The following is a 27,815-nucleotide window of genomic DNA, read 5'->3' on the forward strand; positions in this document are numbered from 1 at the left end:
GCCACTGTGCAGGCCTTACGATTTAAAGGTAACGATATAAGAAAAATTACACCCACTATCCTACACCGTTCAGTCGTTTTTGTCTTCCCGGTTTAAATAATTGATTACACGTATGTATTATTATACGGTGGACCGTGGCATCGTGCCACGTATCTTACTCGCAATAAAAAAGAAAATCACCGCGATTTATCCGATTTATTATCAAACAAATGCCACCCGTGAGACGGCATCCGTTGAAAATCGAACCTCCAGACGTGGTGCATCTGAAAACTGTGAACAGAATTTTATTGTTTTTTCAAAAAAATACCGGGCCAAGTTATTCGGACAAGATCTTTTGCCTTTTCACCCTTGGCCTTAGACTTGGAACTCTGTACCCTATACTTTGCAATTTTTCTGAAATTTGTTTTGTACCTCAAACTTTTACACTTTACAATTGGAAATATTTATGAAATTTCTTTAATACCCTGTTTTACCGGCATTTTCCTATAAAATTTTTCCATGTTTGTCTCCCTCGTCGAAATAATCATATTCTTCCTGCGCATTTGTTGCCCTTCAATTTTTACCTCCAGAATTTGAAACGTTCAACAGCATAAGAAATCAGGGTATTTTGCCTCTCCTTAAATCCCTTAGTATTTTTTCCGGGACATTTAGATCCTGCGAGGCAAGGCGGTATTCTTTTAATACCATTTCACTTACACAGGCTGTAACGAATAAGTACAAACGTTAATTCCCCCGCTTAGCGTCGCGACGCCCGACGTAAATCAGCCGCGGTGAGAGAAGGACGGTGCATGGGACGCGCACCGTATCCAGGGAATGTCGGGATATTAGTCCCGAGGGAGGCCGTCGCACGGATGCCGAACATTCTACCGCGGGGGCAATCGGACGCGATGAGCCACGAGGGCCGAAAAATCGAAAGACCGAAGGAGCGGTGTTCCCTCTAATGAATTTATGCGCTTCTTGCCTTATCTACGAGCCGGGTAATAGTCAATTTGTTGTTACCCTTCTCGTCCCGTCCCGGAATCCAAGAATATTTCGACAGCTTCGAATTCTTCTCGCGCTTCGTTACAACAAATACTGGCATTAACCGATATTTATATCTTCCTTTCCCAAGCCGCAGGTAAAGTTGAACAGGTGCAAGGAAAGACGAAGGTATAAGATCTAATTTCGGATCGATTTCACTTCCGTTTTCACTGTTGCACTCAAGATTTTTTGTCATCGTATAATCAGCACGCATCGTTCACTCTCTGGTCACGGAATTGGAGTCTTCGTTTATCTGAAATTAAATTTAGTGAGACACTACAAGACGAATTGTCACATTTAATTTCATCTATCGAAATAAATTTTTTACACCAAGCATAAACATTTTACGACACAACGATCGGTGTTCAGGAAACACAGACGTTTCGGTTGGGCAAGATTATATTTATAGTATATCTTCGGTGAAGTTTTGTCGCATAAATTTTGTGAAAACTTGCATGGATCTGAATTTGTGTAGAAATTTCAACGATTTTCTTGTGAAAGCCAGGAATGAGAACAATCATGAATGAATAAAAAATTTGGACACACAATCTCTATTTCAAGTTTGTATTAGGTACGTAACACCTTCCTCATTACGAGTCTTATAAACAAATTTCGAAAGATTCGTAACTTACTTTGTTACCGTCCGACGATTTTGAATCTTGATTGCCGCGAGTGACCGGCCCGAATTCAAAGCTAAGGGTATATAAAATGGGAAATAAATTATCGCGAAATCTCGCGATCGCGTTATTTCAAGAATAATACTACATCTTCGCTAGAATCGATCGAACGTGCGAGCAGCTGGTATATAATCCCTGCCAAATCGTAATTACAGCGCGTTAGTTTTATCCCACAGCAGTTACTTTAATTGCGTAGGTATTTATACGTACGAAAATACTCGGGCAGAATTTGCTCTCGGGATTAACCAGAGACGCGAAGTAAACTGAGCCCAGAGGTGTACGAATAGCCAGAAGCCCGCCAACAGATGTTGAAACGAATCAATCAAAGACGCGTGGTATGCAAATTCGCGAGAGTTAACAAAAGCTGGAAGACTTTAAGTTCGCTTTGTACACGAAAGACCGTCCAAAAAGCGGGTATCACGTGTTCTCTCGCTCTTGCTTAGCATCCGTGCTCTCAAATTATTCCCTCACTCCGGTTAACTGAGAAGAATTTTTTTAACATCGATAAAACAAAGCTTGAAAAAAAAAGATAAAAATCAAAAAATAAACCTCTGCCGTGACAATGTGCCAATGGACATTGCCGTGACCAGGATTCGAACCTGGGTTACTACGGCCACAACGTAGGGTCCTAACCTCTAGACGATCACGGCTATCAGAGGACTTGGTATCGTTGCTTTCATTTCTACAGATTGATCTAGATGGCGGCCGAATTACTCACCGAAGTGTAACGCCCGTTTTCTTCATCGACGTTTGTGTAGAGTTCGTGATATTGGGCGAAAGGAGATGAGGATCTAAGTGTTGGTGTCTTCGAGAGTGACAAGGAGTGGGGGCCGTATGCCCGACAAGACCCAACTTCGTAATGCCTGTGCCTTTTGACCACCTGAGAGTACGAATTTGTTGACAAGTATTTGAAAAAAAAAAAACAGTCATTATATTTTGAATTGTATTTGTTTGTTTTTTTCTTGTAAGATGTGAACAAGTATGCGAACTAAAGAAATCTGAAATATACTTTTCAATGTCAGTTAATATAAACAAGTCGAATGAGGTAAATCTTGAAAGTCTTCGAATGATCGATAAACTACTCCCATTGTTTTATTTTTATTATTGCTGATTGGCGATGAGTTCAAGATAGGAATTTATCTGCCAAATCGAATTATTCGTTTAGTTTATAACTAAAAAATATGCCGTACCTTGCTGTAAAAAGTACAACTCTTTTGACGTTTTTATCGTATCCAAATATATTCAGGTTTTTTCTTCTTTTTTTTTTTAATTTTTTTCGGTTGGATATTTGTTCGTTACAAAAAAAAAAAAAAAAGATAGAAACGGACTAAGCCGGGGTGAAAAGAAGCGAGAGCATAAATCCGAAAGCTGGCTGAACTAGCTGAACAGAGGTATAACTCGTTACTCATATTTTCCCACCAATTTACACGGTCGTTTCGTTTTTTTTAAATGTTTTTTTAAATTTATTTTCACGTTTTTTTCTTCCTTTACCAAGGAACGGGGGATGAAAAGAGCAAGCCGCAGATTACAGGGTATGAAGACTTGTTTCCCGAATGAAAAAAGAGAGATGGAACAGAGCCAAAGCCAATATCCCATCCCGTGAGACACTAGATTAACTAACGGGCATATCATTGTTAAGAAAACATGTTTTTGTTGGCAGCTGGAGTGGTAAAAATAATTCGAAAGACGGCTAGGTTGGATGCAGCTCGTTGTGATAATCTGCACGGGACGAGCAAGACTCGCCCCCGCGACAACGGATCGATGGCTCTATCGCCTCCTCGCCGAAAGCGGAAGAAGAAAGGAGAACGAAGAAGTAAAGAGTGAAGAGAAAGAGTTAGAAAAATGAGGAAGAAGAAACGGCGAACCGGCTGTCAAGGTATCCGACAAAGTTCGCGCTCTCGTTTCGAGACACGGAAACCGAGGCTGACAGCACGTTGTAGTTTGTATTGTTTACTTTGGACGGCAGTCTGGTTCCAAAGTTTGAATACTTTACAACGAAACAATTAATTAAACCACCGAGTGGAAAGATATATGTGCAATTAATTGACGGTGATATTATTATTCCTGTCGTCAAGTGCGGAAAATCTGTCTAACGGACGAGGCGTCTTAATGGCATCTGTAAATTACTTAAAGTTGATTAATTTTTTATGTTTAAAAAGCAGCAAAAATTCTTGCGTTTGTAAACTGTTTAATTAATCAAAAGTCGCTCATGTTTGGTGAAACTGATGATATTCTCTCGCTACACTGCGTGTAGAATTAAACTCATAACTATACATATAACAACTGATAGTGAAAAATTATTCGGAGATAATTTGCAAGCAGTATCGAAAAGTTGACGCTGCAGCAGCGACGCGTGCTTCTCTAATCTGCAAATATTTATCTCACAGTTTGTCAGTTGAGATAGCGATTGTGTCGTCCCTCTCGGGTAGTATCACACTAACGAAAACAAACACGCTGTGAGATATGCGTGGTATAGATATATCTTTGTCGGAAACGTACCGAATATCCCCGTTGAAATATAGGTATTGATCTTTACGAAGAATTTGTCGTCGATTTTTGCGCTGCAGTAGACCTCCGACGTTATCTTAGTGCGTTGATCGGCACCCTGGAGCGTTGACAAGGGTAGACTGATTGGTAGGCAGGCCATTCACAGCCCGGGCGTTGTTGCAAATACTGAAAGGCAAAACGCATTTAGAAAATCACGCGTTCCGTCCGTCGTCTTGTAGCAACAGTTGAAATATTGTTCTTGTCTCACGTTTTACTCCATTTTTCCATTATCCTGAAGAGAGATGCGGCGATGTAGTTTCGCGCTTTCGCATGTTGCTGATATTAGCTACAGCCAAATGTTTATCCAGTCTAAAGAAAACGAAGAGTAAATCAGAAGAGAAAGAGAGAGAGAGAAAGAGGATGGAAAAAGACGCAGGAATTAACCGGAATCGTAAAAATAAATCGAAGATTCCCGCCGCTTGTTGAAACCTGTAGCTACGAACGATGGTGACTATTTATTGGTCGCACTAAAAAAGAAATAAATTTTACACGATCTCTAATATTTTCACACACGTCACTCAAGTTTTTATATAATTTCCACGCGCTAATACAGGTCTAGTATATTTATATATTTATATATATAGGCCTGCGTATTAATTATAACGTGAAACACGTGGCAGATGGTCCATGTCGGTGGATTTCAATGATTTACTAAATGCGTATTAGATCGGCATCGTAATTCTCTACTTTAAAATTGGAGCGGATGTATAATATATACATACATATATATATATACATATATAAACTATATATTTTTCGTATTTCTTTCCACCTCGCTTCATTTTTATTCACTACGCGAAAAAACAAATTTTAAGTACAGGTACTCAATGTATGCTATGCAATCATAATTCGTATGAAATAACGAATAATGGTAACACATATCATGCCCACATCAAAATTCAGCACTGCGTAGGTAAGCTATAAAAAAGTTTTCCGCCACGTACTGGTGAGCGAAGAACATCGGCTGTTAAAAATTTATAACTCGCCGGCGAGTATAAGGACCAGCAAATATTCATGAGTATCAAAGTTATCACCTGTACGCCTGTCAATTCCCAGTGTCATTTGTCGGTATTGAAAGTGAACGATTGAACAAGTATGCGCGACTATACGTATTAATTTGTATGGTTTTGAAACCAAATAGAAGTAAACGTCGAAAGCCACTGTGGCACGCTGCTTCCGTTTCGCATCATTCGTACTTCCGGTTAACTCCAATAGTAGCAACGAAAGCTGAAGGGTTGTCCTCTTTTCAAATTTCTTTCTTCGCCGTTTTTGCTACTTTCGGAAACTTCCGCATGCACCGCAACTTCCTGAGAGGAAGAAAAACTCCCTGAAGGACTTCCGTAGACCCGACAAGCAATTAGCAGTAACACGAGCTCGTTTACGACCCGGGCTAACGTTAGATCGTTACTTTGGCCATTTGATCGTCGATTATTCATAACTCCAGAGTCGTAACCCGGTTCTGTTCGTTAGTGAAACTCTCGCCTGCAGACTCGGCTTCCGGTATAATTCGGATAGAATAATCGGGGGTTCGAAGGACTGATGGAAACGAGCAAATGTACGAGCTTTCGATTAATTGCCGGCGAACCAGCGAGACTTTGACGGCTAATTTCACACCCGAAAATGAACGAAATTCGGTTCTAATTGGGCGGAGGTTGGGCTGGTTTTTGTGCTCGTTATGTTACCTTGCACCACGAAATAAGTCTAGGATTTTTTGCTCCACACTTTGTAAAGAAAAGCGAGCTCACCTCACACGACAATTATGTATTTAACAATCTAGGATCAATCAACGAGCGGCGAATGAAAAGAACTAGTCTCCACGCATTCGTCGTTAAAAGTATTAAACTTCGCATTAATATTGTATCTGCGCAGTAATATAGAGGGTACTCGAAACAAGTTACCCCACTTTTATAACTATGGAAAAAAACTAATCTTGTGCCTTCGTATATAACCGCCTCTCGAAGAGAACTGGCCTCGTTAAAAACCACTCTGTTAATCTATCCACCTGAGACTCGCGTCGGAATTCGACATGTTAGATATCTTCGTAAAAAGATTCCTTTTTGCAAAAACCACCCAGGGCGGTTCGCCATCGGCCAAGCGTGTTTCTCAGATCCAGAATCGAGTCTCAGACAATTTACGCGCTTTCCAATGCGACCTCTTTCATATTTTTTTCCCTTCGCCTTCTGCAACGGCAACGCGGATCCTAAGAACGTTGCACAAAAGTTTGGAGTCCTAGGAATACGGTATTTGGAAACGTCGTTTCTGGGTTTCAAACCCCGATATAGAAAATATTGACTCCACAAATTTCCGTTTCAATGTACCTTGTGCTTCCTCAAGGTTGAAACGCAGTAAGCTGAGGCTGAAAATGTTTCGTCAGATTAAATTGAAGACGATAGGCCGGAACATTGAGAACCAAAACGTTTTGTTCGTGATTTTGGACGTGGAATAACAGAAAAAAAACTGTTTTCACACCGTGATTCGAGTTGACGTTACGAATAATCTTCCAGGATAATAAATTTTTTATCTTCCACCAAACGAACCTGGTCAATTAATGCTCTTCGACCCCAGAGACGCGCGAGGATATATTGCGTACGTTGGATGAGGATGACGAAGAGAAAACAAGCGAGCGATGTATCAAAAGCGGGATATACATTATGCACGGGTTGCAGGAAATTCTAAAACCGTCTAATATCAATAAAATGCAGCTAGAAACTCGAAGCGAGCTGCATGGCTGGCATATATTGAGAAACGATCTCGACGAAAACAGAAATAAATTTGTCAAATATTTGAACATTATAATTCAAGGATCGCGATTGTTTTTCAATCCTAATTTTATCCGTTCACAAGTAAAATACAAGTTAAAGTATAGAACAGTTACCTGTAATTGCAAAAAATAATAATTTCCTTTCGTCATACTTCAGTTTCTTGCAATTGCGTAAGAAAATAGTGAGCAAAACTGCAGGCATTAGAATCTAACCGAAAAACCGTTTCCATTAGCACAAAAGACTTCCTCGAGTGGCGCAGATTTTTCAAGATTCAATCTGAGAGAAGTAAGTACTTGATAAATATCCTGCCTGACCAATATTCTGCAGAAAGGGTTGAAATTTTTCCACGAGACTTGGTATAAGTGAGCAAGACTAACGCGTTATATAGCTTAAAGGTATAAATCACGTGTCGGGATGTAATCTGCTCGGGATTGTACGGGTGGGTATAACGCACATGGATACCTACTTGTGTATCTTGACGCCGCACCCTTCCTCGTCGACATCACCCATAAATGTTCCCTCCTGGAGGCCGGTTGGCAGTCGGCGAGGAGATGCCATGCCGAACTGTGGCAATAAGCCTTGACGATGAGCCACCGCGTTATAGGAAAGCGAGGCCGACCTCGAGGACAGTAACACGTACGTTCAACAGTCGACACCTGAGCGCTAATTATATTCCCCGTTTTATCGGCCATTTCGACGCGCCTTATCTGTATAGCGGTAGATGCATTTGAGAAATTTATATCTTCAAATTGATACGCTTGGATATAATAACGAAGCATTGCGTTGCGATGACTCGACATTGACTTCACACAGGTGTTAATACTCCAAGTTAAGTACGCGCAGAGTAGTAGGTATGCTTAAACGTTGAGTGGGTGATAAAGTCGATGGAAGACATCAGGAAATGACATCGTAAAAGTTTAATTGGAGTTGAATAATTATTGATGGGAATCGGATATGAAAACGTGAAACTTAATGCTGATTACGTTAACGAGCAGAGCGATTGACTTACTCTGATAAAGTCTAAGCATGTATCGTGACCTCGGCTTGCAGCCTCTTCTCGCAGTACTTTACTGCTTCAGATTTTCATATTTTAGCTGGCTTCGGGCCTGTTGGGCCATAGCTTGTGTCGATAATGGATAAGCCTTTTGGAACGAGGTCTCGTTCCACTTTGGTTGACAGTGATTTGCGGTTTTGAAACAGCCAAGTTAATCTCCGAAAAGTGCGATCGTTCGTACGGTTTTTAGGTGATAAAAATATCGCCCGTGATGCAGGTGAAAAAAAAGTCATTAATTTTTATGAAAATTTGATTTGAAATTGGAAAATTTTGCATAATTCGAAACTGATCGCTCTATTGTTCGACCGATCGAGCGATGGGTTGGTATGTACACAATTCTATACCTGACTGCGATATTTGGTGTGAACGACTCTTAAAGAAACAGAGACGTGAGCGTGTCGCGGTTGCTGGGACCAAGTTATGACAAGGGTTGCCCAGAAATAGCCGGTTTACAGGAATACGCCGGGGCGTAGGTAGGCGTGTTAAAGGCTGGCATTAATTCCTGCGTGGGATACGTATATGTATACATATACAGGCGACGCATGCACATAGGTGCGTCCATATATCGTGTGTATATCGGGCGTTAGAAAACGACCGTCCAATGTGTATAATAATGCTTTAATGCGTATACACCGCGAGAGCTCCAGTTTTAAGTGACGCTTAAATCTCAATCTCATAGTTCTACGTTTGCAAAATTATATTCTTATATACATACACAATACATATATTTAATAGTTGAAAACATCCGGAAACCATTCCGAGATTTATATAGATGGGTGTTCGCATTTCGGTAAGTTCGTGAAACAGGTCGAATTCCAATCGGTCGGAATAACAGCACGAATTGCCATGCAAAGCATTTCTATCCAAGTTGGCGAAATACGCTCTTCGGATGATTTCGGAGAAAGTTCTAATTCCGGCAGAAATATAAAGTAAATATAAAGTTGGTCGCTTTGTCGCGGTCCGTCTGAACCGTTATGACAACCGTTCAAATCCTCGAGGCATGCATTTTTGCATTTTTTCGCGAGTGTAATTGAAGAGGGCGGCGGATAAAAATTGAAAGCAAAAATGTGAAAAAGAAGGCAGAGACTCCGCGGCGCACACGTGGAAGCAATTTCTTCGTGTTTGATGCATTCAGCCCCCAGGATCACGACGTGAGGAGAACGAGGATGAGGGTGAGGGTGAGGGTGAGGGTGAGTCGACATTTTCTGGGTCGATGAAATATTTACAATATTGCGTAGGTAAAATTTTTCGTGCCGAAACAACTCCGCTCAACAACTTTATGAGAGCTAGTTTGTTTTTTCTGATTTAGGGGATCGCCGGGGCTTGTATTACATTTGTTCAGGCTTGTTACGAGGTGACGGGTTCCGCGAGATACGGCCAGTCAAAGACGTTTATTAGTTTCCCAAGTTCACACGGCCCGAATCTATGACCACTTTGTCTTACAACCCCCGAGCTGCATTTTACCCTAAGGCCTTAGCCTTTGACAAATGGTTAGAATTACAGATCCATTCGAGAAGTAATAATTTTATGAAAAAAATTCACATCTTTTTGACCATACAAGAATGTTAAAAAGGCCAATTTACACGGCACCGTATATCAAACACTGCGGTGTTGACATGTGGGTTCGAAAAAAGAAACTTATGAAAAAAATAGAGGGGAAAGAAACATCGAGAAAATAAAAGAACACGGAAAGACATTTAGGGGAGATTAATGGGCAGGTAAATTTTAATCAACGGTCAGAAAGGACCATAAATTCCGACGAGGTATTGCCCGAGACAATTATTATTATATATTTTAACGATAAGTATTAGTAATATTTCCGCTCATCTCACTTTTCTTATTTCTAATTTTTCTCTCTTCCTTTTGTCCGGGCTGATCATATTACGCCTTCCGAACTTCGGAGTAGTAAATTTACAACCGTATTGCGTGCGTGCGGTCAGCCAAATGCCATCGGCAGTGTGTGTATGTATTTTCGTATGCATGTAGGCATAGGTATCTCATGTCCTCCATCTTGAGTGTATCGGTACACAGGGTAGAACGAGATGCTTAACACGCGACGCGACTGGGTTGTAAATTGAGTAATTTACAGGTCATTTTGCGAAATGACCACTCTGCGGTGGAATTAATTGTACTGGACACGAACCGTGAGTCCGAGGTAAACGGGCTGATGATATTAATTGTTTATTTGTGTACCGTGAGTACAACTCGTGTCGTACGCACGTATAATCTACGTCTAAATTGTCTCCTGGGGCCCTGCGGTTTCATTTTGCGGCTTACATTACAACCGTGTCGTAAATCTTCTTATAATTTCCCGCATTTACCGCAGAGATCAAGTGTAATTGTCGATGCAAGCTGCGTGTGGTAGAATTAAATTCTATTCAAGGCGTAAGCTCAGGATAATTTTGTATCGATAGAATTGTTGCTGAAAAATATCAAAACCGTGAACCAATTTTACCAATTTCTAGTTTCCAATTTCGTTACAAGCGCAGCCCGACGTCGGAGAAGCTTCGAGAATATGTGTGGAGTCAAAGAAACGAAGGAGTGCGATGCACTCTGTGGTGCAGCATGACTACGTGCACCACTCTTGGAGAATTCGTCGTTAAGAAACGCATTAGCTGACAGGTGCCGTGTAGAAAAATACGGTAACTCAAAAGTCTCGCGTATAATACAGGTCGGCCGCGTTGCATGGTTAAAAATGGAAGAAGTCGAGGGGATCTTTGTGGGCACGCCGTGGGGGTCCGACTCACCAATCTCACTCCAGGACCAGGTGGAATGGCGTGGAAGGTCGCCGTAGAGGCGTGAAAAGCATCCCCTGAACATTACGAAATTACACATCCACAGCCCATCCAATTATCCCTCCCTTCTTCCAATAATACGAATGGCTGAACCGCGGCTCTTCTGTCTATTTTATTACCGCAACTATTTCACTTCCTGTTGAAATCTCGCCAGTTCAGTGCCTGGAGTTGATGGGATACAGTGATTCATGGGGAGTATAGGTACGATAGGCGGAGCTGAGCTGTAGAAACGGGAAAAATGGTTCATTGAAAGAAAGAAAGAAAGAGAGAGAGAGACAGAGAGAGAGAGAAAGAAAAAAGAAATAAAATATTGTAACTGCACCTATATAACTTGGAGCAATTATCGATGATAGAACGTTGATCTACGGAGGTATTGCACGTTCAATATGTATAAACGCATGATCGATGACACGGACTTAAATTACACATCGAGTTCTTTTTATTCCCCTTTCTTTTTTTTTTTTACTGGATAACGCGTGCCTCGCGGCGGGGGGGGGGGGGGGTAACACCATGTAATCTGGTTCGCTAACCGGTTAACATCGCGTTCAATTTGTCGGTCAATTAATACTTGTATCCCGTGTATATACACAGCAATTAAGGTATTAATCTACATACAACCGCGGCTCTCTTATTAAGCTAATTAACTTCCACGGTTCCCCGTTAAGTACGACAGTGAAAGAGTTCCGGCCTTTCTGCACTCGTTGCTTTTCTCCCCCTCGTGCTACAGAGGCTTGAACATGGGAATAACGTGGAGCCCTGCTTCAAGATTCGAGGCCGATTAAACGGTCTTCGATGTTCATTCCACCGAGCTTTCGTTATTTCGTCATCCACGCGAAAACGGTCTTACAAAATCATTCGAATGGAAGTGAGCGCAGGTTTCTGGTCATCATTTCGAAAATCAAGCTGCACATCGTCGCGTTTCAAGAATTGCGCAGAGCGGTTTCTACAAATATTACAAAGAGGGGCGATTTTAATCTGTAAAGCGAGCAGTGCAGGTACCTCAGACGGTTCTCCGAGACCCCGCGAGCTGTATAATATACCCTGCAGGGTAACAGTATACATGATACATGTACAGTTGAGCCTTCCAAAAATACAACTCATAAGCGTCGGAATATGAGACCAGAAGTAACATAAAGGTAGAGGCATCTGGCGCTCACCAGAATATAATAACAGTTAGCCAGAAAACGCGCTGCCTTGCCTTGCGTTACGTTTCGTTGCGCTGCGCTGCGTTGCGTTGCGTTGCGTCGGGAGACTGAAACGGAGCGCTTCCATCGACCGACCAAGACCAGCCATCGGCGTAGACCAATAAACGATGGTTATTACATAAAGCAGGCACCCAAGGAGAAATAACCAAAAAATTTGAAAAAAAGAAGAGGAAGAGGAAGCAGAAGAAGACGAAGAAGGTGAAGAAGAAAGAAACGTGCTTCGGCTTCAAACCGAGGATATTTCCAACCTCACCGGAGTCTTTGCTGAAATGTGAAATCGCAATTCCTCGAAATTCCCAGATAACTTCAGGGATGAGGTGAAATTGACGATTTCCTTATTCTCGGATTGAATCCTTGTTTCGAGGCTTTCGACTTTCCGTCTTTAATCAGCCCAGCTTCGCCCTCGACGTGTGTTTGGATATGGTAAAACACGTCGAACAGTGCAGGCCACGTGCGCGGCGTTGACACGTGCACCGTAAACAATGAACGGAGCTTAGAGTGCTCGAGTACACGGGGCACGCGTGACCCCCGACCCCAAACCGGAGCTTGCACACGTGTCTAACACGCGTGACCCTCTCTCGCTTTCTCTCCCTTCCGTGCAGGGGAAAGGATTTACTCCGACGACCCAATTACGGGCCGGAGCTCAGTCAACCTTTGCCTCTGATCCTGTTTATCATAAATTTACAAAACCGGAGGTAGGCATTGACGCCCTTTGCACCGACAAACTGATGCCGCGGGCCTCGGAGACGAGGATCTGAAGCCGGCGAAGAAAATTTCTTCTCTTGGCGGGGATAAAAAAATAAAAAAAAAAAAAAAAACATGAAAAGAAAAGTATATTCATCACGATCGTGCTTCTAAACACTTTTCTCCTCCTTTTTTATACCATAGATCGATGCAGGAAACGAGTATCTGTGAAAATATTTCCAATATCGATCCGCGAAGAAAAGTCTAATTTTTTATAATTCCCATTCACAACCAACAATGTAAAGTTTCAACGGAGAGAAAGAGATGGAGAAAAGGCCCGCATAATACGAAGTCCGAAAATGCACTTATCTCATTCGTTAATCTCCGGCGAAGGCGGGGGTCATTTTGTTAGAGTAGGCACTTAATTAATGCAATGTCGAGACTGGCGTGGTCGGAGGGATTTCAAGGGTCAACGATCAACGAGTAAGTAAAAGAAATTGGCATCGGCGAGAATCGTGGCTTTGAAGAATAGGTTTTTGAAAGACGAAAGCCGCATTCTTCAATCCATCTTCACCTTGTGCGATTTGACATTAATAAAGGAGTGCGCAGTGTGCAGTGAATTCTTGAATAGCGTCAAAGGTGGATTTCGCTGTTCATTTTTTGAATTCTAAAATCCTTGTTAAGTTTAATCGGTGTGCGACCAATTAGAGGAATGTAGCGTGGTAAATTAATACGGGCGGAGTTTACAAGCTCTGAGGAATAGCGTGGGCCAGTTGTTCGTATAAATCAATGGAGCACGTGCCCACACGCCGCAGAATGTCGGCGTATGTGTTGCGCAATATTGCGTCGTCGATAATAATTTAGATCAAAAGTATCGCGAAACAGATGAATAGAAATTTTTCGAATAGACGACTGAAATGACGATGGTAATTCTGGTTTTTAACCAAATTTTACTGCTTATTTTTTACTTTTAAAATATGTCTTACAGCATTCCGTTTACCAGAGAGACTTGTCTCTCTATACATATAATAAGATGTATGTTTTGTGCGACGCAATATATATTATTAAATTCTTCTCGAAAAACGTGATGCAGTTCTCCGATGAGGAGAATCCGCGTTCTCACAAGCTCGCGTTTAACTTATTACACTTTCCGTTCCGCAACCGCGATTCATTTTACGTCTAGACGGAATCTCAGGATTAATCACTTTCTTGAATCGTCCTAAAAGTAACTCGAAATAAATCACTTCCGGCTGATAGAGAAGCTCGCGTTCCGTGTCTCCCTGCTTTCAACGGGGCCTAGAAAAGATTTTTCAATCTCCCTCCTCTCTTATGGAAGAAGACGAGCAAAAAAGTTTAGGAAAAAAAAATAACGTCGTTGTAAAAAATCAAACGCTGTTACCCTTGAAGTTTCGCCCATTTTTCATCAAACATTTGTCGGTTCTAATACCATTTGTCCAGCTTCTGCATCAAAAATGTAAAAAAATATTCGCAAATTCTCACAAAAAATTCAATTATGCTAAGAAAAATAAAGTTCTCATTTTGACAGGAATACCACGCATGACGTAATGATCAAAGTTCCCTTTGAATAAGTCTTCAACTTGCCAAATGAGCTTGCACGAATAAGTGTTCCCTTGGCGCGAATCGCAGTGAAAAGAAATTGCAAAGAAGGATGAATTAAAGGGGTTAAAAATAAATGAAAGATAAAAAATTCCCTCGTTACAACCGAATCAACGATCTCTGCAGCAATTACGTTGCGACGACGCCCCGGGTTTGCACGGGTCAACGACCTCTTGGTTCGCGCAAAGCACGTACAGCGTGCGTATAACTTGGCAAATATGCGTCTAGGAGGTTATATTATAGGATGGATCGGTATACGGTGACAGCCGACGTTGTACGCTAACTGGCAATCAGGCATGTAATGCATTTGTCGGATATTTCTGTCCAGTTGTCATATTATTATTATTATTATTATTAAACTCACAGACGTAACTAGTCTTAATGCTCCAATCTCGAACATTGGCCCAGTTCCGATGGATTCCGTGTATATTTAACCGAGAGAAATGAAAGAATGAAATGAAATAACGAGAGAAAAGAAAATTTGAAATTTCCTCTTCTGTAATTGAAACGTAATTATTTTGATTCGCGCCTCAGGATCCACCGTTGATGGGTAGGTACCTACATACGTCGACAGTTTGAAAATTTCTTCAAGCCGTGACAAGCGAGACTCAAACCTGGGGTAAATGAGTCCTGACGCACGAAGCGCCGCGACCGGGTGGCTGTGTGATTTTTAATACATAATTGAGCTGACGGATACGTGCGTAGAAAATGGTAACAAGCATCGAGGGCGCGTGGTTCGTGGCGTCGTTATAAGCCCCACGAAACGGAAATAGACCAACCGACCATGACAACGGTGCGGTTCAGGTTCCGTTTTAAGAAATAGGATAGATGGACACATCGGGCACGTCACAGCCGTCCATCCTCTAGTTTTCTTTACTTCATACGCTTCTTCACCTTCAGGTCGTGCTTACTTATTAACCGTTCATTAACCGCCGGCATGGCGTTGCTGCGTACTGTTACGTTGTTAGTATTGCTCGGACAGTTTGGTTCTGGCCTCCCGATTGTGGACGGAATTTAAAACCAATCAATCGATGTATACTGTCGACCTGGAGGGCGTTCAAGAAGCCAAGAATTTTCGTAACCAGTTTAAGGATGCACAGGCGTGTAGAGGTTGAAATCGTGCCAGGTTAATGAAAATCATACAAATACTTCTCTCTTTTATTTTAAACACCTGTGTGAAATTTTAAAACGACTCTCCGAACCATACCAGAGTTATTTTACTCTTAATTTTTATTTTTTTTTTTTCATTTTACATTGATTCTCGTGGGAAACTATCAGGCTCAATGTGAAATCAGGAAAAATTAAAATCAAATCAACTCCGGTATGGTCGGGACGATCGCTTTCGAATTTTACAAAAATCTTTAAAATAAGAAATAAGAAATAATTTTCATTGACAAGGCAAGATTTCGTCCTACACGGCTGTACATCCTTAAGGAATTCATCAGGACCCAAGAAAAAAAAAAAAAAAAAAAAAACATTTGAGCTGGAAAAACGCAAAGTGCGGAGAAGGCGAGCGAGTGGAATAAAATTGGTATTCCGATTTGGTAAGCCTGCGTGGCGCGTAATATCACAAGCAATATAGGCACTACAGCAGCCGACACACATGCACGGGTCTGGTATAATAACACATAAGCAAGCGGTGCACGCTGCAGTTTCGATTATAAATATATGAACGTCGCTTCCGGTAATGAGACGGATCATGCAGCCTTCACATCCGGGTGGCTTCGCCTCGCCTGACGTTGCCCCTCGTCAATCCGTCTCGAAGGTACCTATATAGGTACCTATAACCCAGAAAGAGCGAAGATACCGCACCACGGCACCGCCAGGATATCTGCTGGAAGCTTTCCTGTCACAACAGCCGCGCATTCCGCGGTGCACTTTTTACAGAGACCTAGAAGAAAATCCATCATCATTAAAAGATGGCGCGTGACGCCCCGCTCGCGTTCCGTTGCGGCTTGCGAGAATAGCGATGGAAGCGATCCGTCGCATTTCGGAGTCATTGAAACTCTCCTCAAGCTCCCGGGGCTAGGAAGTACCTCCGAAATTGGACGACGGATCCGGGACGCAAGGGTGTCACGAGGACTGTCGAATGGGTCTTCAGCAACCTCTTCGTCCTGCGTGTGGCTCGAATTTGTTCGCGTTTAAACAACTCTCGTTTACTTCACTACCTCGCGCCGTATTCCCTGCCCGAGTAAAGTTCGGGGTGGCTTATTTGCTCGATGATTAATTGCAATCAACAGGATCTGACGTAACGAATGTTCGGGATTAATGAAGCGGCGACGGTGGCAGCGGCGGCGTCACGTTATACTCGCGTTAAACTCCCCAGGAAATGATACCTTACACCAAAAGTCGCGGTGACAAATACAAGCGCGGCAGTTTCGACAAAGCGCAACGGGCTGCGCAGCTCAAGAACTGAAATAATAATTCTAATCCCCGTCACTCGGTAGGCCGATCCTCCCAAAGTCCTTCTCCCTTCCTCCCTTCCTGTGAAGAAAATACATCGTATGCCTCGGCCGATTTGGAGTAGGTAAAATATCGTCAAGGCTCAGGACGATTGCCGTCGGGTCACCGAGGGTCAATCGTGGCGTGATCACGAGAATCACGACCATTCGGATAGAGACAGGAATAGCTTCTCAGTGATACCAAGGCCTGGCCCGTGTCATTAATTCCGGGCTGTAATTTGATTCGAGAAAGGTGTCGTGAGCCATGTCGACATGCATGTATGCAGCGATAACAAGACGGATCGTCCGATGCCAAACGATGGAGATTCCGGCTTTGATACGTCACTCAGAGCACCAGAAATATCACTGGCGAGTCTCTCATGCTCTCCTCATTCTTCCAGAGCTCCGAGGTCGTTGTTACGGACGCGATAAGTCGGACAGGTATAACTTATATCCCGGATTGCATTACGCTCGAGATGAAAATCTCTGGCTGACCCGATGCTGCAGGTGCGATCCGTGACTAATTGACAAACCGACTGCCGAAGGTCGAGACGCGAGCTGATGATCTCGCAAATTATAAATCGAAATAAGAACAACAGCGGGTAGTAAAGTCTATATAAGTACCCACCGGATATGATCGGCAAAAAGAGTCCTAGACGACGCGGTTAGTTCTTGAGAAGAATGAAAGGATGTAATCATTTATAATTCAAGTATTTTCGCGAACGGAGAATTACAGTTCATTCGACATGTATTATTTGACGCTGCAAAAAAAGAAAAAAAAAACGCCGCAGTTGTTGAAGGCGGGAATTCACCGAGCAACGACCTCGAGTAGACGTTAAAGATTGATGAACCATGCAGTAAAGACGAGCGTCGTCCTTTCGCCTGGCACAAATCAGACTGTGGTACCTAAACTCGTGCAACGAAAAGGCAAACGAACGCGTCTAAGTGCACGTGCGAGTGCATTTCACAAGGCATTAAACGATCGAACGGTAAACTTGGATGCCATCCGAAGAAGGGGGTCGACTTGTCGTTGAAATTGCGCTCGCGTCTCACGGAGCAGCAGCAGCAGGTAGGGTGCAAGGGCGGAATGTTGAATGGCGTTTTCCAGATAGTCACAACGATTGTAGCGCCACGCCTAGATCAATTCTTAGGATGAACGGGGCGAGTCCTCTAGCTGAATAGTAAAGAAACTTTTGCGAACCCTTCAACGATCAGATAAGCAACGGCATCGGTCCGAGACGTAATGGACGTGGTGCTCGTCTCTCGACGATGAGGCGTGATTCGAGTACCAAACGGAACGCCGCCGGGAGAAGGTATGAGGAGACTCCTCCGGAGGCCGGTTTCCCTTATTCTAAAATACCCGATGATTATTGTCCACGTCACGCGGGGTGGCTCGACTCCTTTTTATATATTCAAATTCACCCGTTTCCAGGAGCTAGTCGAAGCCAACCGGATGTCTCTCCGTACTCACACAGGTGTCTATGGTCGTATGATCAGTTCTTCGGGAATGATTCAAGACTTCCGAATAATACTAAGAATGTCCTTATAATTTGCATGGTGTTCATTGTGTTTGTTCACACTGGAAAATTCATGCCTGAACGAAAACACTCCCTCACGGAAAAAACCTCGACTTTCTTCTCACAGGAATTTAGCATTATCTATGAGTTGGGCGTATTAATATATACCCAAGTTGTGAGTATTTTCCGTGAGGGTCAAGCTTCGGTTGTAGTTTGGTATGTGATTGGAAATTGGAAGTTGATGAAATTCTCTCTGAAAATAGATAGGCAATATGATTGAACCTTGTCGAAACGAGTCTTCGGAAATTCAAGGGTTTATTGTAGCAATCGCAGGTTTCAAAAATCTTGTAAAAACGTAATCAAAGCTAAAATTCGAATCTGAAAGAACCACGTGCTCCCTAAAATGAAAACCGAATGTGAAAACGATGCGTAGAAACATGAGGAACAGCTAAAAGAAAAATTGAACCGACGTCGTAAGCTGTTAAATAAAATGGGAGATGCGAATCATAAAACGTGGTTGTAGGTGGTTTTGGCAAATGTATAATGGCCATACGCGTGTAGGTATATACACAGGGTAGCGAAAATATTAAATATAACTTTTTATGAAGAAGCACATCCACACAGAGGGGCTCATAATGGCGCTCGCGTGGGACAGCCACGAGTAAAAACTTACGGCTAGTGGTTTATATTTTTAAGATGTCCCATAATGGTGCAGCCAAGAGCCACGAGTCTAAACGTAGATACGCAGTAAGTATCTCAAATAAGGAAAACAATGGGGCTCGAGGTGCTGGAGGTGACTGCAATGGCGGCCGATCGCGATATCGGAAACTAACGGTTCGCAGGTTGTGCAGGTTGTGCAGGATAAATTACCATCGGCCTTTGCGAGAAGGAGGCCATGCGGTAAAAATTTCGCAACGCAAGGTCGTTTCGCATTTGCGGCGTATTAAGCAGATACGCGAGAATAAGGAATTCAGCGTCATTTCACTTCGCATCCCTGCAACTGCATTGTAATCAGCGACTCTCCTCTGGATGATGTTGCACCGGGATATGAGAGTCCTTTGTCTCTCACCGCCCGAGGCATCGCCCGCAGGACTGCTAACGACATCCGGAAAAATAACTTCAAGGTCGCAAAAGAAGCCAACCGCGTTTCCGGCTGTTTTGCTTGCAGCTCAGCTTACGTGCGATAGAGACTGTGTTTTTACAAATTCAAAGCGTGCCAACTCGTTTGTTAACGGCATCGTGGAAAAAGGCGTCTGTCAAATATCTTGCTCTTATTTTTCCTCTGTACCTACGTTAATATTTTTTCTTTTCCTTTTTTTACTCAGGAATCGTGATTTACACACTCGCTTTCTTCCTTTGTCATTCCGCACTCGTTGAATTGACAATTGGCTAAATGAAACCCGACCAAACCGTCCAACAGTTTTATTTCGTGGAATTCGTCGGTGAACTTTATCGACGCATCACGGATTCAGTATCCAACGAGAAGACCGTCGCCGGAATTTCTAGGTGTGCAGACTGCGGATAATTAATCGTATTCAAGCCCAGCCCAGCCCAGCCCAGCCCTTGAAGAAAATAGAAGAAAGAAGAACGAATGGAGAATGACCGGGTGCCAAGACGTCCGAGCTTTGTTAATGGCGTCAATGGTTCTTTTCCTCTTCAGCCATACTCTTCGCGTCTGTAACGTGAATGCAAATTCCTCGAGGAAGACGAGGTCGGTAGTTATTTACTCGTTGCAGCGAGCCTGGGAAGTTTCAACACTATTTTGGCTCGGGGGCATCGGCTTGTCTAGTAGTCATCGGATGAACGGAACTCGGACTCTTGACCTATCCCCATGGCATAGGCGAGATCTGTTATTAGGTATACCTGGCCGTCTGCGGTAAGAAACAGCGTGTTCACGAGGCCCAACCAGCATGAAAGCGGCCCATTGTTGGCGGGGAAAATTGTGGTTCAACCGCACCCTGAGCGACGTAATTTATATCCACATTTCCATGCGGAAGATATCGCGGGAAGAGTTTTTCGATCTTTGAACCCCGACGTGCACGTCGCCTACGTAATGTAAAAATGAATAAATTGAATTGAAAAATAGACTGATCAAGTTTGTCTCTGAGAAAGTAGTGGGAAAACGAAAAATAAGCTTCAAAGAAAATTGTTACTCACGATGATTATGGGAGGTCCGCGGCGCCCAAGGCTCACGATCAGATATATATATATCCTAAGCGTCGTCTTCACGAATGGACACTGATTGTAAGTCTGTATTAAGTTGTTGCAGTAAATAACACGTTGCTGCCATTCGCGTAGGCGATGCCACCGCGATGTGAGAATAACTTTTATCTGGCCATGAAAGCGTGTTCGGACCACTTATGAATCGATGGAAGGGTAGCAGCCGTTGAATCGGTAGATAAATCCTCAATTCTCAAGAATCTCACCAATCTCTCATGCCCATTACGCAGCTCGTGCAATTCGTTTTTCCTCAGGATTTCCGTGCAGGCATTTTCAAGCCGGTAAATGGGATTCCGACTACAGCAACGGATCGTGTCTAACTTCATTATACATACATACACGATGCGAGTTGAGGTGGTTGGTTCCGAAGGGAGAAAACAAAGAACGGAAGTTGGGAGAGATGCATGCTCAGCGAGTCTATCGGCGTTGTCCTTACGAAATTAATCCCGCTTCGGCCACCTGACTGATGTGTCCTTTATCTTTGAACCGAGGGGACCCAACGTACAACCGAAAATCTCCTCCTGCAAGGGTACGAGGCCTTGTCAGGAATTCTAAGTGAAGCCGAGGTGAGGGAGGAGGCCCTTTTTCTTCCTGTACGCTGTACACACGTGCTTATGTATACATAATACTTCCATAGATTCTTGAAGGACGTTAATGAATTACGTAAATTTTTATCCACCGTGACTCGACCGCTCAAGATTTTCTGTTTTATTTTCCCCTTTGGTTTATATTTATTTAATTATATACACAGAGAAAAATTTTCAGCTGCGGTTACTACGCGGTTCTTAACTATTTTCATTTTTTTTTTTTTTTTTTTCTTTTATTGCCACAATTGAAAAATATAGTTCTGACTATAAAATGAAAATTAGTTTTGTTGTAATTAGAAAATCTGTAATGGTATCTGTTACCATTCTTTTATTCTTGTTTTCTCGTAAGTATAATTTGATTTTGGTGCAACAGTAAATCAATGTTAAGGCTTTATTCTATTAAAAAAGAACAGTGAATCAAAAAAACTAATTTTGAGTTGCAATTACCAGATAATTTAGTACTGACAACTATAATCGCATAAAATATTTACTTGTATCTGTAAGTTCTCTTGTGATGCCAATAATATTTAGTCAATGTTATTGTAACGATACCTATTTTAATAAAATTTTTTAATGCTATAAAAAATGAAATTTCTCTCGATACACTAACCAGAATTTCCATTCTTCCATCGTCGAGGAGGGAAAAACTACTCAACTCTCTCCTCAGGAAGTGTTCAAACTGCACAAAACCATTTGACGAATAGTCAACGACCAAGTACAAAGCCACAAATAATAATTAACGCCCACCCACATTGTTGGAGAATTGAAATTGATTTGTGATCATCGACCCATCAATTTTTTCCTTACCCTTCAGCCGTCCTCGATGAAGAATAAAATCTATCGACTTGTCCATCCGAATTGACGTAACCGCTGATTACTTGTATTCGTGATGTAATTGTAATGTAACTATTACAATGCTTAATAGCCTCTAGATTTTAACAGCCGATAAATAATGGCCCCGAGGTATAAATATTCTATTCCTTGAAAAGATGTTCGTTCGTAAGAATCATTCTAATCCGCTTGCGCAATTCAAGGTTGAATCGGCACAACCGGCATCTGGCAGACCGTCGGAACTTCCGGTTAGGCAAAATTTGGCACTATGTAAGGTATCAAATGTCCATAAGCAAAATGTTAAGCAAAACGAGCCCGAATGAATGGAGCGAAGTTTCGCCGTGCAACCCGTCCCACAATGGCAAGAACGCGATAAGCATTAAATGCTTGCCGTTCAGGGTCTTACGACAGCGTGCAGAGTAGGTACTTACGTAATACGAGATGCCCGTTTGCTTCCTGTTTTTTCAAACGACCGAACGGTGCCCGGGATTTAGCCGCAAGCTACAATGAATGTTGGAAGGCTAATTCGACACGGGAGGCGGAGGTTCCTTTGCTTCTTTCGAATTCGGGAAGAAAAAGAGCAGGAGATCGTTCTTCTCTGGAAAACGACCTTGAGATGCAGCTTCGCGATGGGTCGCGTCACGCTGATCAGAGACCATAACCATAGCAATAATGGTCTGTTATGTCATTGCACATTCTATTATTCATGCCTGCAGATTTAAAGAGAAGCCAAACAGACCGGGGACAAAATAGAGCCGACATTAGCGTGGACAGGAAGTTGTCGGACATAAAATCTCGCCGGTTTATAGTAAACACGTGGCGTTCTATGAACCAATAAAATATCAGACTCGTTGTTTTCGGGCCGCTTCTCTCGCCGACGTCTCTAATTGGTCTCCATAGTCCCGGGTCCACCGTTCAGGCGAGAAAAAAGCAATCAGCATCCAGAGATGATTTTTGCTCGCCGAAACGTCGGTGGTTCTCATAGAAAGGAGGGAGAATGATTCGAGGAAAGTAAGCGATCGGGGGGTTGTTTCGACCCTGGAAGGGTGCGACGAGTGACTACAGATAAGAATTAGAGAGCGGCTTTAGTGAATAAGTAAATATGGAGGCGCGCGGCCGTTGCGGAGGATGAAAATCAAGATGTCCTGTAGAGAGTGGCTACTTTGGATGCGTAACGGGTCGGGGCGCGGTCCTGGGCGGATACGCCACCATATTGTTTTCGATTGCCGAAACGAATGCCGCGCGGTACTCTCCGATTAATTATTCCAACCGTGAAGTGCGCCTTAAGAGACGTGATGCACCTCTGATGGCTGACACTCGCGACTGTTTGACCCGCCGTTTCTTTCGATTCATCCTTCTTTCACCCCGCGATGTATTATGCGTCGGCATGTATAATAAAATATGGCGTCACGATGACCGCTTGCAAAACTCTGCCGAAACAAATCGAGCACGGAATATCTACGACTATTTTATTATTAGCTCCGTTATGACGGCGATAATTTAAAGCGTTGAAACAATGCGGTGCATGCACATAATAATACGTTCATTTGCGCATAATTGCGTAGATGCGTGCGCAATTTGTTTATACCGAATAGAGTGTCGAGTGATATTACATGCAAATGCCTATCGAGAGGTTTATTTTAAAAACAATTCCAAGAATAAAAGCTTGAGCTTCTTTGCATCTGATCGATGCAGCGATTCGCCGAAATTCGTATGTCATCCGGCGTCAATCGCCTTGTCAGCGAATCACTGACCGTCACTAAACCACCTTCAAGTTGTAGAGGATTCCGATATGCTGGCTCTGAGCAACACCAATCACTGCAAACAGAACCTCGCGCTGTCTAATAAGGCTGACTTTTAACGAAGAGGGTGAGAATGCCGGCGCAATTTTTCCATACCATCTGCTCTGTGTCAGGTTCCTGATCTTGAAAAAGCATAATGAAAATACAAAAGGTTTCCTCTCGAGATTGAGAAGTCAAAATTCTCCGTTTCCAGTACTGAAGAAAAACCCTCGAATCCTGCATGGTTCTTCTACTTCTACGCAGAAGTAGTGCGTAGATTTGTGATTGTCGATGTTAAACAGACACCCCATAAGAGGCCCGGTAACAATGTAGCGATGAAAATCGGAGCACGTGGCTTGTCCGCTATTACATTCAACGACCGTCCATGAGTTGCGAGGAAAGGTCTACACGGTGGAGAGATGATTAAGTTAGTTATTGAAGAGCAGGAGATGAAATGTAGGGGATAAAAACGTGAACACGCTCGTGGCCTGAGTAGGTACATGTAATATGTGATGTGCATCGTGACATAAATGGGTGGTGAAATTCTTCGTTTAAACACAAGCACGCAACGCGGCATAAGCGTGTTTAGTTGCATGGATACATAGAGATATGGGTACGCGGATTATTTATAGTAACGAAAGTCAAGTGCACCGGCAGGCAGCAACGGCACACGGCACACGTACCTACATACACACGAAGCTGCAGTAACCAGACATGATTTACACAGAGCTTATATGCACTGCTCGAGCCATAACAAATGCTCAGGGCGTAAATACATCTGCCTGCCATATTTGCAATGTTCTCGCACGTTTATGCATTGCACCCACTAAATCCGCCGATTACTATTATTCTCAAATGTTTGCACTCTTGCCTGTTAGACTTTGCACGTTACCACTCGTACGATATGCGAACACCAGCGTCCATCTTCCTCGGAACGTTGCTTATGGATACCAGTGAACGGTTTGAATTCATTGGCTGGGAAGAATGAAGGAGAAGCAATTTTTTATACAGGTGATGAGAAATAAGTGGCTTAAAAGAAGGTCGTATCCCTCTGGAATTATAAGAAAAATCCTATTTTTTCTCTATATTCTCCTCTAGATCATCAACAATCCTCTTCTACCACTCTGTTCAATCCTTGGTTCATCGTCAGCTGAACGTTCTTTTCTCTATATCTCCCAAATTCGTATTTTATCCACCTGCCATTCCCGTTTCGATTTTACTTTACCCTATTTTTTTTTATTTTTTGTTCATCTTTTTTTTATTTCTTGCATTCACGGACACGTATTAGGGAGGGCACAGAATTGGTTGTCCATTATTGCGATCGCTTTGTGAAATTGCAGGATCGAATTTTATTAGAAAAGGTTGAATCCGAGGGGGTTGGCTTCGTTTCCCTTTTTGCTGCTCCAATTTTTTTCTTCACATCGCGTGGCAGATGCGCTCTGAAGATTAGGACACTTGCTATAAAGTACTAGCCGTCGATCTTTTGCACTGCGGATTCTGGCAATTCCGTGCAAGGAATTCAGCCGGCATTTTCTTATTCAGTAAGGATTTCTTCTTCCCCTCGAACCTTTTCGAGTACCAAAAAGGAATATCAAGTGAAAAAAAACTGACAATAGCGGATATTAAGGCAGGTCGTTCAGAGAGTAGAAATTTTAAAAGCATTATTTGCGTCTGGATACTGAATACTCGATCGATAACGGACTCCTGGAAGCAATAAATCGGCTTAATGCGTTCGGTAAAACGAGTTCACCGTTTACGTTCACGTTGGATAGCTGGATAAATGCATATATTCAAGGAATAAAAACACCCGTGCGCAAGATCATTGCAATAACAAAAAATATCGTCGATTTTGCAAGCCGCGAATATATAGACTTCGTCCGAGGATATACTGCAGATATAACAAACATCATGCATCGCATACACGTTATATGAGTAACAAATACTCTTGGTCTCATTTCCAGGAATACACCACCCGTCTGTAATAGTAATTTTTTCTCTACAGCTGTTTTCGTTTATCGAATACCAATGCGTGAAATAATTCAGTTCACAAATATATCTATATATATACATATAATATACCTAGATAGAGAAGCGATGAGGCAACACGTTGCCGTTGGAAGATATTCAAATACTTACAAGTATCGCGAATGACGGATCGTTTGTATTACCAAGAGGGAATTTCTTCTCTCATTTATCGTACACTCCACGTTTTTTTTTTTCTTTTCTTTTCTTTTCTTTTCTTTTTTTGTTCTTCTTCTTCTTCTTCTTTCCTTCCACCACCGCGAATCGAAAGCTCTTAGTTCATCTACCTCGGGTATCATAACGGGATCAAAATTCCCGAGGCGGGCACGTAAATTTTACTTTATTAGCAATATTCAAATTTTTTCCACTTACCTCGTTTTTCGCCTCGAATATCTGGCGGATGATGCACCCACCAGAATAGAGAAGCGATATTCTCTTCATCGACGGGGCGAGCAGACCAGCAGCCCCGGTTCCTTGCCGTTCGGTCCAGTCGCGCAGTCTGCCTTCCGCAAGATGATATTTATGACTGACCCTTTCCCGGTACCGGAAAGTCGCAAGTGTGTATTCTAACTTTAGATCATATCAAGCATCTTCCCCGCCCTTCCTTGCCCCCCCCCCCTCTCTCCCTCCCTGTTCCCAGTCTTACTCTACTTGCACTGCATTTTCGTTGCATACTCTGCACTGCATCTCAACATGCACACATCATTCTACAAAGTTAAATAAACACTTTAGTTTTGCTCCACTTCCGATGGACGTGATACCTTTTGAATTTTCCCTCATTTTCAGGTATTTAATGGCGTATCGATTATTTGTGACCGGAAGTATTTCATGTGCAAGTATCTATATACAGCGAATCGATTTGAAAGGATTCGATGAAGTTGAAATTCTTGTTTAATGCTGAAAGCTCCTGCGTCATCGACCTAGTTGGAATCTGAACGTATTTTTTCATCCCAAAAGTATAGGTCTAGAATCTAACAACGCGCACTGCTATAGCCACGAATATACCTATCTATTATATGTACGTACCAACATCCAGAGAGCTCACCATCTACCGAGCAGTTATTATTAACTCTTTTGAATTTAAATATTTTCGTTTGAAGATGAAGCTGCTGCTTCATAGAGCCCGAGGTTTGCCGAGTAACAGACTAAACAGCGGAGGTTCCAGGTACCGCGATGGAAGCTGAGACTATCGTCGTCAAATATGTACGTGCAGGACAAAAATTTACGCATCTGCACCACCGTTTTTGGCATCCCTGAGATTCATCGTTTATATGTTACATATGATGCAGTATCACATACGCAGAAATGATTTCCAACCATGGTACGAATAAAAAAGAGAAATAAAGAAAAAAAAAATAAATAAAAATAGGACGATACAAAGATAGAAAGTCTTGCATAAAAAATTCGCTGCCTTTGCAAGATTTCGTAAGAATCGTACATTGGCTAGCTAGCTTCTCGAGTTTCGAGAAGAGCTTTTCTCCGACCGTTTGAACTATGAATTTTACAGAGTTATAACCACCGCGTATAAACAAACCAGCTGCCTAGATCTGTTGATAAATAGAAATAGTTTATAAAATTTTAGTATCTACTATGCTACTTCGTTCTATAACTATATATATTGCATAGGATAAAGAAATTCGAATAATATACATAATACATCTGTTTCGAAAATAGTTTTCGTCCTTCGATAAATGCGCTGGAAATGATGTCGGAAAAGCGAAAAGCACTCAGGAATGCAAAAGTATCCCCACTAATTTACGCACACGTGACGTTGTTATGTAGACATAATCAAGACGGTTATTTGCAGTGGTCCGTAAAATTGCTTCCGGTCGTTCGGGTCAAATATTTTGTGAGATTGTATATATATCGTTGCATAGTACGAGTAAATCGCGTGGGTGCTGCTTTCTTTAAAAAAAAAAAAAAAAATGTGAAAACTGGAAAAAGGAGAAACAAAATAAAAAGAGAAAGAAAAAAAATTGTGGAAGAAAGAAGGAAACCTTTTTCACGAAACCCATACGCGGAGTCGGAAACCGTTTCCCATGCTCGCATGTGCGA

General features: G+C 42.4%; 1 protein-coding gene and 1 non-coding gene across 2 annotated transcripts; both read right to left on the bottom strand.

The window, feature by feature from the left end:
* Nucleotides 1–535: 535 nt before the first annotated feature.
* LOC124413656 lies at nucleotides 536–26,447 on the bottom strand. Its single transcript, XM_046894377.1, has 4 exons — nucleotides 26,412–26,447; nucleotides 26,133–26,330; nucleotides 7,473–7,713; nucleotides 536–654 (listed from the first exon to the last, which is right to left on the bottom strand). The coding sequence occupies exons 1-4, from the start codon at nucleotides 26,445–26,447 to the stop codon at nucleotides 560–562; spliced, it is 570 nt and encodes a 189-aa protein (XP_046750333.1). The 3' UTR covers nucleotides 536–559.
* Trnah-gug lies at nucleotides 2,276–2,347 on the bottom strand. The gene has a single exon. It is a non-coding gene; the product is annotated as a tRNA-His (tRNA).
* Nucleotides 26,448–27,815: the final 1,368 nt, after the last annotated feature.

Source organism: Diprion similis, chromosome 12 (genome assembly GCF_021155765.1).
Source record: "Diprion similis isolate iyDipSimi1 chromosome 12, iyDipSimi1.1, whole genome shotgun sequence".
NCBI classification, from domain to species: domain Eukaryota; kingdom Metazoa; phylum Arthropoda; class Insecta; order Hymenoptera; family Diprionidae; genus Diprion; species Diprion similis.